We start from the raw sequence: 15,302 nt of genomic DNA on the forward strand, positions 1-15,302 counted from the left end.
AGATTCATTTGAGCAAAACCTAATTTAAAGTAAATCTGATTTTTTGATTATTTACTTTAAGAAACGCAGAGAAATAAAACTAATAACTAATGTGAAAACTTTAACTATGAATAAGTGAGGGTCTTTGGAATTTCGAATCCCCAATGCTTTTCTCACTAACTAATTTTAGCTCTACACATAAAAATAAGAGATTATCTTTCCTAGATATGTTATATCTTTGCAAGACTACGTCCATTGCCAAAGTTTGGCATGTTTAGTTTGCTTAGCTATAGAGCATCATCGGTCAGACTCACAACTAAAACCATCAACCAGAAGGCATATTACTATCAAATTAATGAAATAAGCAATTGTTCATCTACATCCCAAAGAAAAAGGAACTAGCTACTCATTATAAAAAGAAAACTTATAAAATAAAAAATAATGGAATATGAAACTCTTGCAAGGACTCCTACTAATCGCGGACGGCACTCTGGCGAAAGCTTCAGCTTTGGACAAAAAGCACTATTGAACTCTTGGACAGAATAGGAGTGGAGACTGGTTTGTGGTCTTCTTCTTGCGCAATGTGAGAGAGAGAGAGAGAGAGAGAGAGAGAGAGAGAGAGAGAGAGTGAAATCCAAGATCCTTGTTCGCCTTCTACTCTATCAGTGGTTGTCTCCTCCTTTTTATCTCCCTTGCATGCTATGAATTTATCTTTTTTACCCCTTAATTTGACCATTATTTGTTTCAATTCTTGAAGACTCGAAACTATAAAATCGTAGATTTTTTTCATCATCTTTCCATAACATCTTGAATTACTTCAATCCAAGTTTAGATGAGAGAGTTATACACAAAATACCTGAGGTGGGTTTGTTTGCAAGATTTTCGGATCTTGTTACCAATTTTGCTCCTAGGGCCTCCACCTGCTTCCAATCTAGCTAAGATTCATGCTTGTCTTGTATTAATTAAATAGAATCTCAGCATTCATGATTCTTGGGCAGAACGATTGAATCCCATGGTTTTAATTTGATTAAAATCCATCAATATTTGGTATATTTGTCAACTTTGCTCTACATTATTTGTAATAACCAAAATCCCCTAGTTCCTGAAAAAAAAATACACAAAGATACTCAATTAGCTCTCTTCTAGTTATTAAGCATGCAAAATTAAATCAAATAAATAATGATAAATTCATGATTATCATCCATGTAAACAAGGCTCCTTTACACCCCAAATCCATAAGTCTACAATCATTAAGCATGGCCTGAAAATCATTACAACCATATAAAATATTTGTTACTCCACCCTTATTTTATTTCCATGATAAATGATAATTAAAGTCACTTGCGGTAAGCCAAGGATCAGACCCAATTACTACCAATTTGAGAGAGATGCCAAACAATCCTCTATTTATGTCTCAAAGGGTTACCATTTACAAAAGAAATGAAAAAGGTTCTTCTTGCATCATAGAATCTGTAGTAGCAATAACCTGCATATCAGCCTAGATGATTTGAAGCTGACTACACTCCTTCCACATCAAAGTCATTCCACCTGCCTTCCCTTTAGGCTCCACATGATAAAAACCAGACATCTTTAGAGTTTTGACAATTATTTCTCTTTAGTAAGGGTTTGCAACGTCGGGTGGCTTCACTAGTTCAACGTTGCAGAGTGCTTGTAAAAGACTCTAATATAGGTTTTCTCATGTGTATCGATGAATCTTTTTGAAATTCGAGATGCTTAGACTTAAAGAATTATAGCAACACACTTTGAAGTTTTAAATGTTTGACACAACACCTATGTCCTCAACTAGGGATATAATTGGTTCATACTATTTCCCTCACCAAATCAACCTTTCCCATTATCTTACAGCCTCCCCCAAATTAACTTAAAAATAAATTTCTTCGCAAAATAGGGGAGTCAAGCTAGTAATGCCTTGCATCTATGTTGTTGGTTTATCATATCTTCTAATACTCCTATTATCTGCTAGGAGAATCACTTGGGGATGTAGCAATGGTTGGAGCAGCGACCACCATAACTTAGGTTTCCTCATCTTTCTTTGCTTGTACAAAAATTGAAGATTCATGCAATTGTAATGTGTGTGATCGACAAAAACCAACGCCTCATAGTATGAGGTATGGAGTTCGAATCTCATTGCTATCTGGAGCAAAGCCCCATTATATGAAATAGTTACCTTCCCCCAAGTCTAGATCCTCAACCCCCAGTACCTTGTACCCCCCAAAATTCCCTTTTACAGTGCCCAAATAACCTTCCCCCACCATATATAAAGCTAGCAATTCCCTAAGAAAAAAAAAAAAATCATTGGTGCAAGGTAGAGAAATAGAAAGACACTGAAGTGGTATGTTCAAAGTTTGAGTTGGTCTTTGACATCACAGTAACTTGAGGGTTAAGGTTGACATGTTGGATATATGTTCATCAAACTCGGTTGAGTTTATAAATTGTTTATTAGTTTTTAATTACACATTACATAATTTAACTAGGCTTAAAGTGGCTCTTCGGATTTTCACCCAACATTAGGGATAGGACCAAAAATCCTCAATACAATCTTCACATTATATAAATAAAAAAAGAGTTTTTGGCGTATAAATGCGATTACACGTATCATCTATACATAGAACATAATCCAATAAGAACTTTGAATGAGTTACTGCTAATTGTTAGTGTGGAGACTCAAAGTTGTCAATTGGACTTTGACATGAGAGGTCCTATTTGCTATAGTGTTATGCCTCCTATTTTGGTAAACAAATGGTTGAAGTCCTATGGAGCATATATGGACACACTAGATATGCGGTCCTACATTGTAGTCAAAGAGATGCTCGACATGAAATCCATATTCGTTGACTTTAGAATCTCAATAGAGAAAAAATATGTGATTAGTCAGGCATAAGTCTAGTACTAGTGTCATTTTAGTAAATTGTTTATAAAATAATTTATTTATATAAAAATTAATTCTCTATTAATTTTTTGAATTATTCAAAATATTGCTTCGGCATTGGATATTAATCATAGAATTTTCAGAGACTTTTTTATATCAATTCCATTCTCTATCTTGCCTATTTAAAAGAAATTCACCCAAGAATCCGATTTGGGACAAATGAAAGATGGTTTGATATGTAACGTCCATAATTGATTATAGAATGAAAAATAAATTTGAGGGATATTAAAAGGAAAAATTGTTCCAATACAATTTTTGTTGTATCTGCCTAGAACCAGGAACACCAAACCAGTTAGTTGTTCCACAAGCTATTTCAGGTCACTTAAATCAAGAACCACACCACATCCAATGTTGTGTTATCTTTTTTGTAAACATCCATTGCTTTTGTTACTACTGCTAAGGTCATTGCCAAAACTTCTAACTATTTAAGCTTCATGAGAATTTGCATCATATCCAAAACAAAATCCTCATCCAAAGAGATCACCTGAACATTCCATCCCCTACTTCTCTCTTCTCAATCCTCTTCAAACTATCCCTGACCATAGATTCAAGCTCTTGTTCACTTACAATTGGGGTTAAGGATTGCACCCACGCAGTGCGACACATACCCTACTAGAACCCTGGTTTGACTCTAACTGAGCCATGGATATATGACTCATTAATATTAATATTTTTATATATGACTTAGAACTTGAGGTGGGTTATAGGGCTCTATATAACATTATTGCAAGTAACCGTACAAACTTAAAAATAAATAAAATCGTGCAAGTCTTCTTTAACAACCAACAACAACAACAATAAGCCTTGTCTCAACTAAATATGGTCAGCTAAAAGATATATCACTTCTCCATACAGGGCATTTATAGGTCTTCGTTGAACGTGGCCGTACTACTTCAAACGACTTTCTCGAAGCTTATTTCTTATGGGAGCAACTCCCAGACCAACTCTAATATGAGGTTATATATATGATTCTTTTTAACAACCCAACACTCTGCATTATACATCATAGCTGGTCGAACAACGATCCTTCAACTATTATCCAAATGAGATGTTATATTTGTCGCATTGAGACAATAGAAATGTTTTATTTTAACTTGAACGAAATATGAATAAAAAACAATGTTTTATAATCTGCCTGCGTTATGCCATTGGCTTAAAACCAAGACATGCATTGGATAATGCATTTTATAAGTTTTGAATCAACGGACGACCTTTAACAAAAGAATCAAAGGCATGGCCAATTGGACCTTCTTAAGGTGCCTCTATTATGCCATTGGTTTAAAACCAAGACATGCGATGGATTTTATAAGGTTTGAATCAACGGACGACCTTTATCAAAAGAATTAAAGGCTTGGCCAATTGGATCTTCTTAAGGTTTTGAATTTTTTTTCTGGGTGAAGAGAGTTTGAGAACATAAGTGAGAAGAATGAAAGAAGAGGCAACTTGGATCCCGAGATAATTATAGATAAATTTCACCCTTTCCCATTGGACCTCTGCCCCCAATGTCTATGATTAGTTTATCATATCCAACAAAAAAAATATTTTTTTAATATTTTTAAACGTTTTAGAGCATCAGGTGAGAACAGGCGTGTTTTTTTATTAACCTTTTGAAACCTGAGGCTGCTTGTGTTATTTTACAAAATATTAAATACTTTTTTGTAAATATATAAACCTATGGAGACAAGGATGTCGATCGGTATAGTTTCGATACGGTATCAACTTTGAATAATTAAAATAAGAATTGGACCGTATCATAAAATTATGTATGGTACAATTTCAGCATTTCGGTACAGTTTTGGTATTTGTAAAAACGGTTCGGTATGATTTTTGTATTAAATTAGTGCATGAAAACTGTTTAAACACAATATCTAGTGCAGTACAATTTTGATATAAACGAGTCCATGCCATTTTTGTTATTAGTTCATTAAGATCTTAATGAAATTGAGATCAAATAATCAATAGAATATGACATTAATGGAGACAAAATAAGTAAATCTAATTAATAGAGACAAAGCAAGTAAATTCCAAAAAGATGAGTGAAGGATGAAACGGAAAATTGAAACAGGGAATTAGAGATAAGGTAAAGATAAAGTGTTTTAATTGTAAAATTATATTTATATTTCTTAATTTGGTACGATACCAATTCGGTACATATCGACGACATGAGTACCTGAAACTAGAACCGTATCGCAGAAATTCAGTTTTATTATGTACTGCATCGAATTTTGAATCGTGCAGTTTTAGACGGCATAGTTAGTTTTAGATGGCATAGTTCGGTACATTTAAACAGTTTTGGTATGCAATTGACACCGTATTATGGAGATCATCTTCCGGGGAAGCATAAACCAGATGCTTTATGATTACGAAAATAAATAAGTTCATAAACCAGATGCTTTATGATTAGGAAAATAAAGAAGTTCATACAGTATTCACTATTTCTAAAATACTTTTATATTTTTTTGTGTAAAATTTTATTTTTGTGATCATAAAGTACGGCAAAAGCACGTTTTGCTTCTGATTCGGACTCCGAAAAAGACAATACCGCGTAGACGAAAACAGACGAATGATAACCTTTGAAACATGGGTGACATACAATTCCTACTTTGGAAATAGGTGGGAATTGAAAATATAAAAAAAGGAAAAAAAAAGCAAAGTTGTATTTATATATATATATATAGTAAAGAAGACTGTCCGATTCTCGCTTGGAACGCACACGTTGGTTTCGTCTCTCTTCCATATCTTTTTCCATTACGATCTGAAACGAAGAAAAAGGAGAAAAGTCATCAACGAAATAGCTTCGAACTTTCCCTGAATCGCTACGGGAATCAATGCGAAACTGAGCGCTTGTTATTAATCTGGATTGCAACTTTCTTGATTACTCGGAGGATTGAAGAATACTAATTTGCACTTCGTTCTCTTGAACTGTCGGACTAGGGTTAGAGAGATTTGGGAGAGCTACTGTTCTCCCATGGTATTTACTGATGTTGACTTCGAATTCGAATTCGAATTGGTTAGAGGATGTTCTCCAAACTGATGATGACTTTGCAGATAACAACTCGGACAGTTACGCTATTGACATCGACGAATTGTACGCCATTCTTGGAGAGAGTTCTGATAAGCTCGACTTGTCTCAGGTACGTTCAGTTCTTTATTGAGATAGTTGCTCTCACCTGTCCTGAAGTTAGGGCATTGATGAGTGTCTTCTCACACCCTTTCCTTGCCGAAGAAGAGAAATAATCATATTTAGAGACTAGGGGAGAATAGAATTATGGGCATGATATCGATCTACGAGATTTGAGACCAGGGGTCTAGCTTTAGAGCGAGAATAGAAGTTCAAATGAGAAGGGGTTGAGTACTCAGTTGATAAAGATATCCACTGATAGATGAATTTATAGACTGATAGTTTAATCTATGATATACTATTATTTCGTACATAAAGATTCACTTACACTCAGTACAAGGTGAAATGGGCACAGTTTTTCATTGTTACTATCATAAAAGCATTTAAGCATGAAAACTATATGATAATTCTTTCCCCTTCTTTTGCTGCTGCTTCATGAACTCTTGATGAACAATTTTTATTCGCGTGGTTTTATGGGTAGGGATATAGCGTTTTAGCTGTGGACCATATCGATCTTACTAAACACATGGAGATTGTTAAAACATGGATTCTACAAGTTGTGGAATTGGGTTTTGGAGGTAGAAAAGGGGTAAGAGGAGAGGTGGAAATACCAAGAAATATTTCCATATCGTCTGGAGTAAAGTGTGTGGTTTTGGGTAGCAGTCAAAGTAGTAGAAAAATGGCTGCCATTCAACATTGAATAGTCTGTGAAAACCGTGATCAGAATGTCAGAATTAAAGTTTGCTATAGATGATGAAACTTCTATCTTACAGCTAGGAAAACCAGGGAGTTAAGGCTGGCTGCGGGCTAGGGTTTAGGTTAGGGTTGCTAGGGCTTTGATTCACAAAGGGGGAAAAGGCAGTCCTTGAAAGGATTTTGTTGTCTATTCTTCTAAGGTTTTATGAAGAATAGCTGCTGAAATTTATTAATTGGGTAGAAGAGGCGGAGAAGAACAGAATACTTAGGATCTTTACTGGCTGCAGACACTGATAAATATTATAGCATGAAAGCTAAATCCTACCGACAATTTAACACTAGCCAAATAGACAGTGTAGGTACCATGATTGGGCCTCAGTGGAATGAAGGGCCTTAAGGTCTCATTGATCTCCAAAAAGCTGGAGGGACAGACAACATAATTTCCACAAGATATTAGGTGGATTTAGACAATTTTCATTAGGTACAGCTAATGTAGAATTCAGTTTAACTAAGTGATGTGATACCCAATTTTAGGTTTAGGGTTTTCTTGAATGGATTCCCTATAAAATTAAGGGTTGCCCAGAATTTTCTAGCAAATAGGTCTAAAGATGCTATGGGATATTTAGGATCTCTAAGAATTTATGGGAAGGCCCTAGGGACAAGTTAGGATTGTTGATAAGTCACCCAAAGGAGGGTTTGTTATACCCAAGAATAATATGGGATGAAACAAATATGGAATGAAACCAAGGAAGAAATTTCGATTGAAACTTGAATTTCGACCCAAGAAAAGGCTGAAATTTTCAGGTTTTGACTGAAACGTATGATTTTTTCTGAACTAAACTTCAGTTTCGAGCCTTACATGGACTCAAAATGATCTAGATTCTTGTCTCCTACATATTTTAAGCATAATAAACACTATGGAGCTACTAGTTTACCAAAAAAACCATTGAAAAGTTAACATTCAAATATATACTATATATGAGAAGAACTGAGAATGTTACCAAGTACAAGTCTGCCTAATACAGTCTCCCTCTTCCCTCTGCACCCCATACCAAGCACACTACATGTTCCATAATGTATGATCCATGTAGTCGTCGACGTGATTGACAACTGCATCTCTACATGTGGCCTCATTCACATGCCTAAGATGTCTTGATGGTGGGAAGTTTGGTAATCTCCTAATAATGAACTGACTCAACTGCTGATGGAAGGGCTGGAGGTGGCTATGGCATAAAGTGAAATATCTGCTTAACAAGCGAAGAACCACCTTGGTCGTCGGTAGGGATAGGGACAACATAAGCTCCGTAATCATAATAAAGTCCTTGTGGCTAACTTCGATAGGTGAGACTGGGAGGGACACTATAAGCTCTATGACTATAAGGTTCCACTGGTGGCTGAGTCTGAGTCTGATGGCCAGGAGGGACACCATAAGGTCCATGACCATAAGGTCTATAAGTCGACCCAGTAGAACCAACACTCTCCATAGCAGTATCATATGACTGAGACTTTATGGGTCTATGCCATTTGGCTCCTCTAGAGATGGAGTCTGTGGAATCATTTATGCTCATCGACCTCATAGAGCCCACTAAGCTCTTTACATCAGCTAGACGATAGAGCCATATGATGGTATGTCCTCTATGCGACATCTGTGTTGTTTCCCCTTCCCCTTCCTCAAATATGTTGACAAAACAGCTCCACCATGGGCTGTATCTGTGGTGCATGGCTGAACTGACTCTTATCTATGAATCTCGGTGGTCGTCCTCCCCATCCTTGACTCTCATGTACTGCTGGTATTGGTGCTAGTCTGTCTTTAGGATTAGCTGAATCCTAATCACAAGGTCCAACACCCTCATCATGCCCTCCATCATCCTCAGTGTTGGACTAGGTAGTCAAATCCTCACTTTGGGTGAATGCATTGGGGTGTTGCATGAAGGGACGGATAGGCGCTGCATGTGCACTCCCCTCCTGGGCCAAGAAGTTAGCCACATTAGCCCCCATCTGCTCTGCAATTTGTTTATTGGGATGACCTCCCTCCTCATCCAGCAAGGGCTCTCCACTGTCCTTGATCCAATCAACTATGGGTTATCATCATCATCCATCTCAATTACGTGAGCTAACTTGATCATGTTACTCTCTGTCCATCCCTTGTTTAATGCTTCCTTAGTCTCATATTATAGTGTAAGTAGACAAGGTCCTCTAGACGCTTCACTCCCAATCAGTTGCGCCTCTTTGAGTGGATGAGGCTGAAGGTGCTCTTATTTCGCTCACAGCTAGTGGCAGAACATGTCTGGGAGAGCACTTTGCATGTAATCATACTCAAATGGAGTGAATCACAACCAAGTTACAACCACCATTCAGCTGCAATAAACATAAACTGGATGTCATTTCAGTACTTAAGTAATTAACTGAAAGATATAATATAACTAATTAAATATATAATGAATTTACTTACCCCTAGTTTTCGTTTTGATTTTCAAAATTGCAGTAATTTCGATCGAAGTTTTGACAATTTGGATGCGAAATTTATTCCATGGATGAAACAAATATGGGATGGATAATATTTATTCGGAGATCCTACTATGTAGGTTATGAGTAAGGTAAGGTTTTAACAAAATTGTATGGGATGAAAAGGAATTAGGTTTGAAGCTTAACAAAAGGGTTATGAGTTGCTCTTGAAAAGATACATGAACTTTTCTCTCTCTTTCTTGAGTTTCATTTTTTTTTCCCTCTTCTGTTTTTTTTGTTTTCTGCCGCTGCAAGGAAGAGGAGATAGAGAGGGGTCAAGAGAGTTAGGAGGGAAGGGGGGGGGGGGTGATGTAACCCCGAAATTTAGGGTTAGATTTTCAGGATCTTCTAATTAAGGAAGCAACACTACTTTAGGGTTTTTAGGGTAAGCTAGGGTTTCTTGAGGTTTCGGTTAGGGTTTCAAAGGGGATAGGCTGCTGGTTCTGTAGGTTTTAGTTGCTGTTAAGGGTAATCTGTAAGCTAGGACAGAATTTGAAAGGTGGGGAGAGAGTTTGATAGGTTTTAGAAAATTCTAGGAAATTCAAAATTCTGCAACTTCTCTGCGAGGAAGGTGAAGTGCAGAAAATTTTCTACTCCAAAACTAGGGCAGTTATGGTGAAACTGAGATTTGATCTTTATTCAGCAGGCTTGGGCGATCCCATAGAGGGTATAATGGTGTATTTTGGAGCTGGAATAAGGGAGTCCTAGTTGGGGTGGGATCTGAAAACGTGGGAAGAAGGAGGAGATGGGGAATGACTTCTAGGGTTTGGGATAGGGGCTGTAACTTACTTGTATGCTGACAAAGGAAGGCTGTCAATGTTAGTTGGTTGCTTGCTTGAAGTAGAAGAACAACTTGAAAATTGCAGTAACAAAGCTCAAACCCAGCTGCTGGTCACCCTCTTAGGGATCCCACAACTATGCCAAGTCTTTCTTCAAACTCAGTCAGTTCATTAATTATCAAATCTGGGAGTTACAATGCAGAAATAGGCTATTTATAGCCTAAAATTAAAGACTCTGACTCAAACTGGGGTCTCCTCACAGATGAGATCCAATTACAACCAAGCTGGACTCTGTCAACACTTAGAAGAAGGAATCAAATACTAATAAATTCCAGCCCTTAGATTAGAATCTCTTATAGACACTTATTTGTAACTCAAAACAAACAACTTTTAAATCAAACTAGGACTTAGTTAAGATAGAACTACTTTAAGATAAGGTTTCCTAAAATTAAGGAACCCTATCCTAACAACTCAACTCTAATTGAAATGGACTATAACTCTTAAACTACTAACTCCAACAAAAACATAAAGATAGATCCTTGACCTTTGGATTGAAGGGATTCTATCAAGACCCATATTCAGCCTCAAAAGGGGGCTCGGAAAATGACCAAAATGCCCCTTGGATATTTGGTCAGCTTTGAATGCCTTGTTGTGTCTGATTTTTTGGCCCAATTTTAGGAGAGCCCAACCCAGGGTACATCAATTCTCTCCTTCTTTAAAACATTCATCACCTGATGAATGTGCTTGTTATGTGCTTCTAGATCAACTCTCTGGAGAATTTTCAAGTGGACTCAACTTCTCATCTTGCAGTGAAGAGAAAGTAACAGATGCGTGGCTGCTTGCACCTTTCCTTGATAGTACCTTGATGGACTCAGGCTAGTGGTAATGTAGTCTTCAATTCTAGGGGCTTGAGTGTTAGGAGCCCTAGTAGGAAGGATGGAGTCGATGGTCATGCCTTTGGAGCCCTTTTTTGTCTGCACTTTGATCATCACTGTTGCTATGGCCTGGTTTACAGTATTTCCTTCAAGAAGTGGGAGACTCAAGGGAGGTCCAGTCTCGCTAGGAATGGGTGTTGGAATGGACCTTATATCTGTGGGCAGCAATGCTTTTCCTGTATTGTAAAGATCCGTTGGAGGAATGGGTGCCTTAGCTCTTTCCTTAGTTGCTATGACCTTGTCAGGCTCTTCTATCACCTTGTCTATAGGTAACTGTTGGGTTGGTGAAGAGGGTTCACCATCTGGTAGTGGAGCCTTTGCATTGTTTGGGGTGGTGTCTTTGTTAATCTCTTGATTGGGCTTTGTTAATCTCTTGATTGGGCCTTTAGGTTCTTTGAGGGCTTGCTTCTTCTTGATCTCTGCTGGTAGATCCAAGGGCAAGAGTACAATTCTCAAGCCTCTACACGTGAGCTTACACTTGTTTTCCCTTCCCATGATAATTACATCGTAATCATACAACCAGGTTCTTCCTAAAATAATGTCAGACAATCCCATGAGTACTACATCACACCATATCTCTTCTGAGTAAGAGTGGAGACTGATGGGAACTAGACTACCATGAGTGACTTATAATTCATCACTGTTTACTAGGGAAACTCTATGGGGGTGGGGGATGCCTCTCACTTTCAATATCAACCATCTTTACAAATTCTTTTGACACCACATTTAAGTTACTACCACTGTCAACAATTGCCAAAGCTTTGTGCTCACCTAATTGGACTCTAGTGTAGAAGGGGCAACTCCTCTTCCAGTCTTCTTCTTATTGCTCTGCTGAAAAGACCTATGAGATGGCATTGATGGAGGGGCTGCCACAGTAGTCTTTGAATTCAGTTTCTTCCTTGCACCTTGAATCACCCATGTTGCTGATTACTGTTGGTTCATGTAGTTTTGATCATGGTTTTCAAGGCAACAAGGCAAGGCTAGGCAATAGAGGGCAATGAAAACCAATGCGACACCGAACAAGGTGACAAAGCGTTGCTGGACGCTTTGACAACTATAGCTCTGATACCATTGATGTAACCCCAAAATTTAGGGTTAGATTTTCAGGATCTTCTAATTAAGCTTGAGGTTTTGGTTAGGGTTTCAAAGGGGGATAGGCTGCTGGTTCTGTAGATTTTAGGTGCTGTTAAGGGTAATCTGTAAGCTTGGACAGAATTTGAAAGGTGGGGAGAGAGTTTGGTAGGTTTAGGAAATTCTGGAAAATTCAAAATTCTGCAACTTCTCTGCGAGGAAGATGAAGCAGAAAATTCACTTCAAAACTAGTGCTGTTATGGTGAAACTGAGATTAGATCTTTGTTCAGCAGGCTTGGGTGATCCCGTAGAGGTTATAATGGTTTGTTTTGGAGCTAGTATAAGGGTGTCCTAGTTGGGGTGGGATCTGAGACATGGGATGAAGAAGGAGATGGGGAATGGTTTCTAGGGTTTGGGATAGGGGCTGTAACTTACTTGTATGCTGAGACAAAAAGGCCATGGATGTTGCTTGATTGCTGGAAGTAAAAGAAGAACTTGAATATTGCAGAAATAAACCTCAAACCCAGCTGTAGGTCACCCTCCCGGGAATCCCATGACTATACCAAGTCTTACTTCAAACTCAATCATTTTATTAATCATCAACTCTGAGATTACAATGTAGAAATAGGTTATTTATAGCCTAAAATTAAAGACTTTGACTTAAACTGGAATCTCATAGATGAGATCCAATTAGAACTCAAGTTGGACTCTATCAACACTTAGAAAAAGGAATCGAATTATTACGAGATTCCAGCCCTTAAATTAGAATCTCTTACAAACACTTATTTGTGACTCAACAAACAACCTTTTAAACCAATCTAGGACTTAACTATAATGGAACTATTTTAAGATAAGGTTTCTTAAATTAAGGAACCCTGTCCTAACCATAGTTGTCAAGGCGTCGCCTAGGCGTCGCTTAATCGTCGCCTCGGTGTCTGGGCTCCTTTGGAGCGCCTCAAATTGGCGTCACCTTATTTTTAGGCAATAAGGCGTCTGCCTTTTTTTCTTTCTTTTTTAAATCACGAGAAAGATGCCTAATTGAAGGCATATATTGAAATACTTATTAGATTCCGATTGTAAAGTATCTATTGTTTGAACCTATATGCATATGTATAATAACGCTACATGTGATCAAATGTTAAAATAAAAATAAAAACAAACAAAATTGAAAGAGATTAAGTTCTTGACTCAAGTCTCACACTCTCACTTTCACTCTCACTCTAATCCCTAATCTCTTTCTCTCTTCCTCTCTTCTTCTCTTCCATTCCCGCAGCGACACTCCGGCAAGCAGTGGTCAGTGACAAGCAACTTCTTCTCTTCCTTTTTTCTTGCGACTTCTTATTTAGGACCTATTATGTGTGTGTGGTTTGTAGTATGCTGGATGACTTGAGGTAGTCTGATATTAGTATTTTTATTATATAAGATATGATAGATTTAGAGTGAATGAGATGTACACTAAAAATTTCACTTAAAACGCCTTAACCGCCTCAAAAGCGCCTCGGAGGGCGCCTCGTCGACTCATCGCCTCAATTAGCCTAAACCGCCTTGCATCGCCTCGTCGCCGTGACAACTATGGTCCTAACAACTCAACTTTAATTGAAATGGACTGTAACTTTTAAACTATTGACTCAAACATAAAAATAAAGATAGATCCTTGACTCTTAGATTGAGGGGATTCTATCAAGACCCATATTCAGCCCCAAAAGGGGGCTTGAAAAATGACCAAAATACGCCTGGGGTACTTGGCTAGCCTTGAATGCCTTGTTGGGTTTGGTTTTTGGGCCCAATTTTAGGGGAAGCTTAATCCAGGATACATCAAAGGGAGGGGTGGGGATGGTCCTGCAGGGATCGTAGGGGGATAGGGGTGTCGTGGGGGCCTGGGTATGCTGCTGCCCAGGTGCGGCAGCAGGGAAAGGGGGTGGGGGTACCCATGCAGAACAAGGGAAGGGTAGGGGAGGTCTTGAAGGGGTGAGGGAAGGGCTGGGGGTTGCTGGAATTGAAGGGAGGGGTGGGGGGTTGCTATACTTGGAGCTTGCTGAGATTGTTGATGGCTGCCGGAAATTGGAAGAAGTATGCGGGAATTCTTGAAGAAGGGTGCTGATCTTTGAGAAGAGCTTAATTTAAATCTGCTGTGTCCCCCTCAAACAGAAACCATGGTCCTCAACTGAATAACTCTAATTTAGGTAATAAGACTTCACTTTACAATGAGAGAGTAGGGTTATTTATAGCCTACTAAATACTCTAATTCTAAGTGGGACTCTGTTATAGATTATTATCCCATTACATTTTATCATACCCGTCCAAATCAATAATAAAAGATCTAATGGAATCCCCTTGAAAATAGATTCCCTTTGGACTTTAAATACTAAGGAACTCTTGTTGTAGTTAAAGACTGTTAAGAGTCTTACATTAAAGAAGAGCCCTAAGACACAAGAACTCCTCTGCAACTTAAATGGACTTCCTAACTAACTGAAACTCTTTTAACAAATAAAAAGGAAATTGTGAAAAAATAAAATCCTGCAATTACTTAGTGCTGGTTTGACCAAAATACGCTCTTTAAGGTTTGGCCAGCCCAGATGGGCCCACTTTAGGGTTTCGGCCGGGGGGTCAACCCTGTTCACATCACTAAGTTTCAACAATACAGTCAGATTGATGTACTGATCTGCTCAGGCCTTGCAGTGGTTGATTCTGTCTTTCAATTGTCTTTAGCAGATCAGTAACTCAACTAAGAACCAACACTGCAGTAGGACCAAGGTGCTGATATGTTCACACTTGCAGTGGCTGATTCAGTCTTTTGATTTGTCTTCAGCAGATCTGCAACTTTCAGGGTGGAACTCCCTCTAAAATGACTGGGAAAAAAAGAAAAGAAAAGAAAAGAAAAGAAAAACACAGGATGATAGATGAAAGATACTTTTGACAGGTGTACAGCAATCTTTCGTTTTCTCACTGTTTCAAATTCTATCCCACAGTTCCACTTCCATCGATTTCATGGCACTTGTGGATTTGTGTTAGAGAAAACACATCTACTTCTTTGAAGAAAACTCCTAATTAATTCTGTTAGAATGAACACCAAGAAATCACAAGCAAGAACGGAAGCAAATCGAAGCAACATATAGACAACATGGTTCACACACCAATGTGGATGTGCTATGTCGATGGGTGAAGAAGAAGAAGAACATTCACTATGTAGGAAGAAGATTATAATGGAGATCTTTCAACCAACTGCCAAAACGGCATTGCAAAAACCCCCACCCAAAACCCTAAGG

General features: G+C 38.1%; 1 protein-coding gene across 1 annotated transcript in view; it reads left to right on the plus strand.

Annotated features, from left to right (window-relative positions):
* The first annotated feature begins 5,634 nt into the window (after positions 1 to 5,634).
* The window catches only part of LOC149004578 (helicase-like transcription factor CHR28), a 29,848-nt gene continuing 20,180 nt past the window's right edge, over positions 5,635 to 15,302 (plus strand). The window contains exon 1 of the mRNA XM_089169186.1: positions 5,635 to 6,063. Coding sequence (XP_089025312.1) covers positions 5,911 to 6,063 — 153 coding nt within the window. The 5' untranslated portion in view covers positions 5,635 to 5,910. The remainder of the gene's footprint in view (positions 6,064 to 15,302) is intronic.

This window comes from Hakea prostrata, chromosome 9 (genome assembly GCF_041222555.1).
Source record: "Hakea prostrata isolate BN-2017 chromosome 9, UWA_Hpros_2, whole genome shotgun sequence".
In the NCBI taxonomy this organism is placed as follows: domain Eukaryota; kingdom Viridiplantae; phylum Streptophyta; class Magnoliopsida; order Proteales; family Proteaceae; genus Hakea; species Hakea prostrata.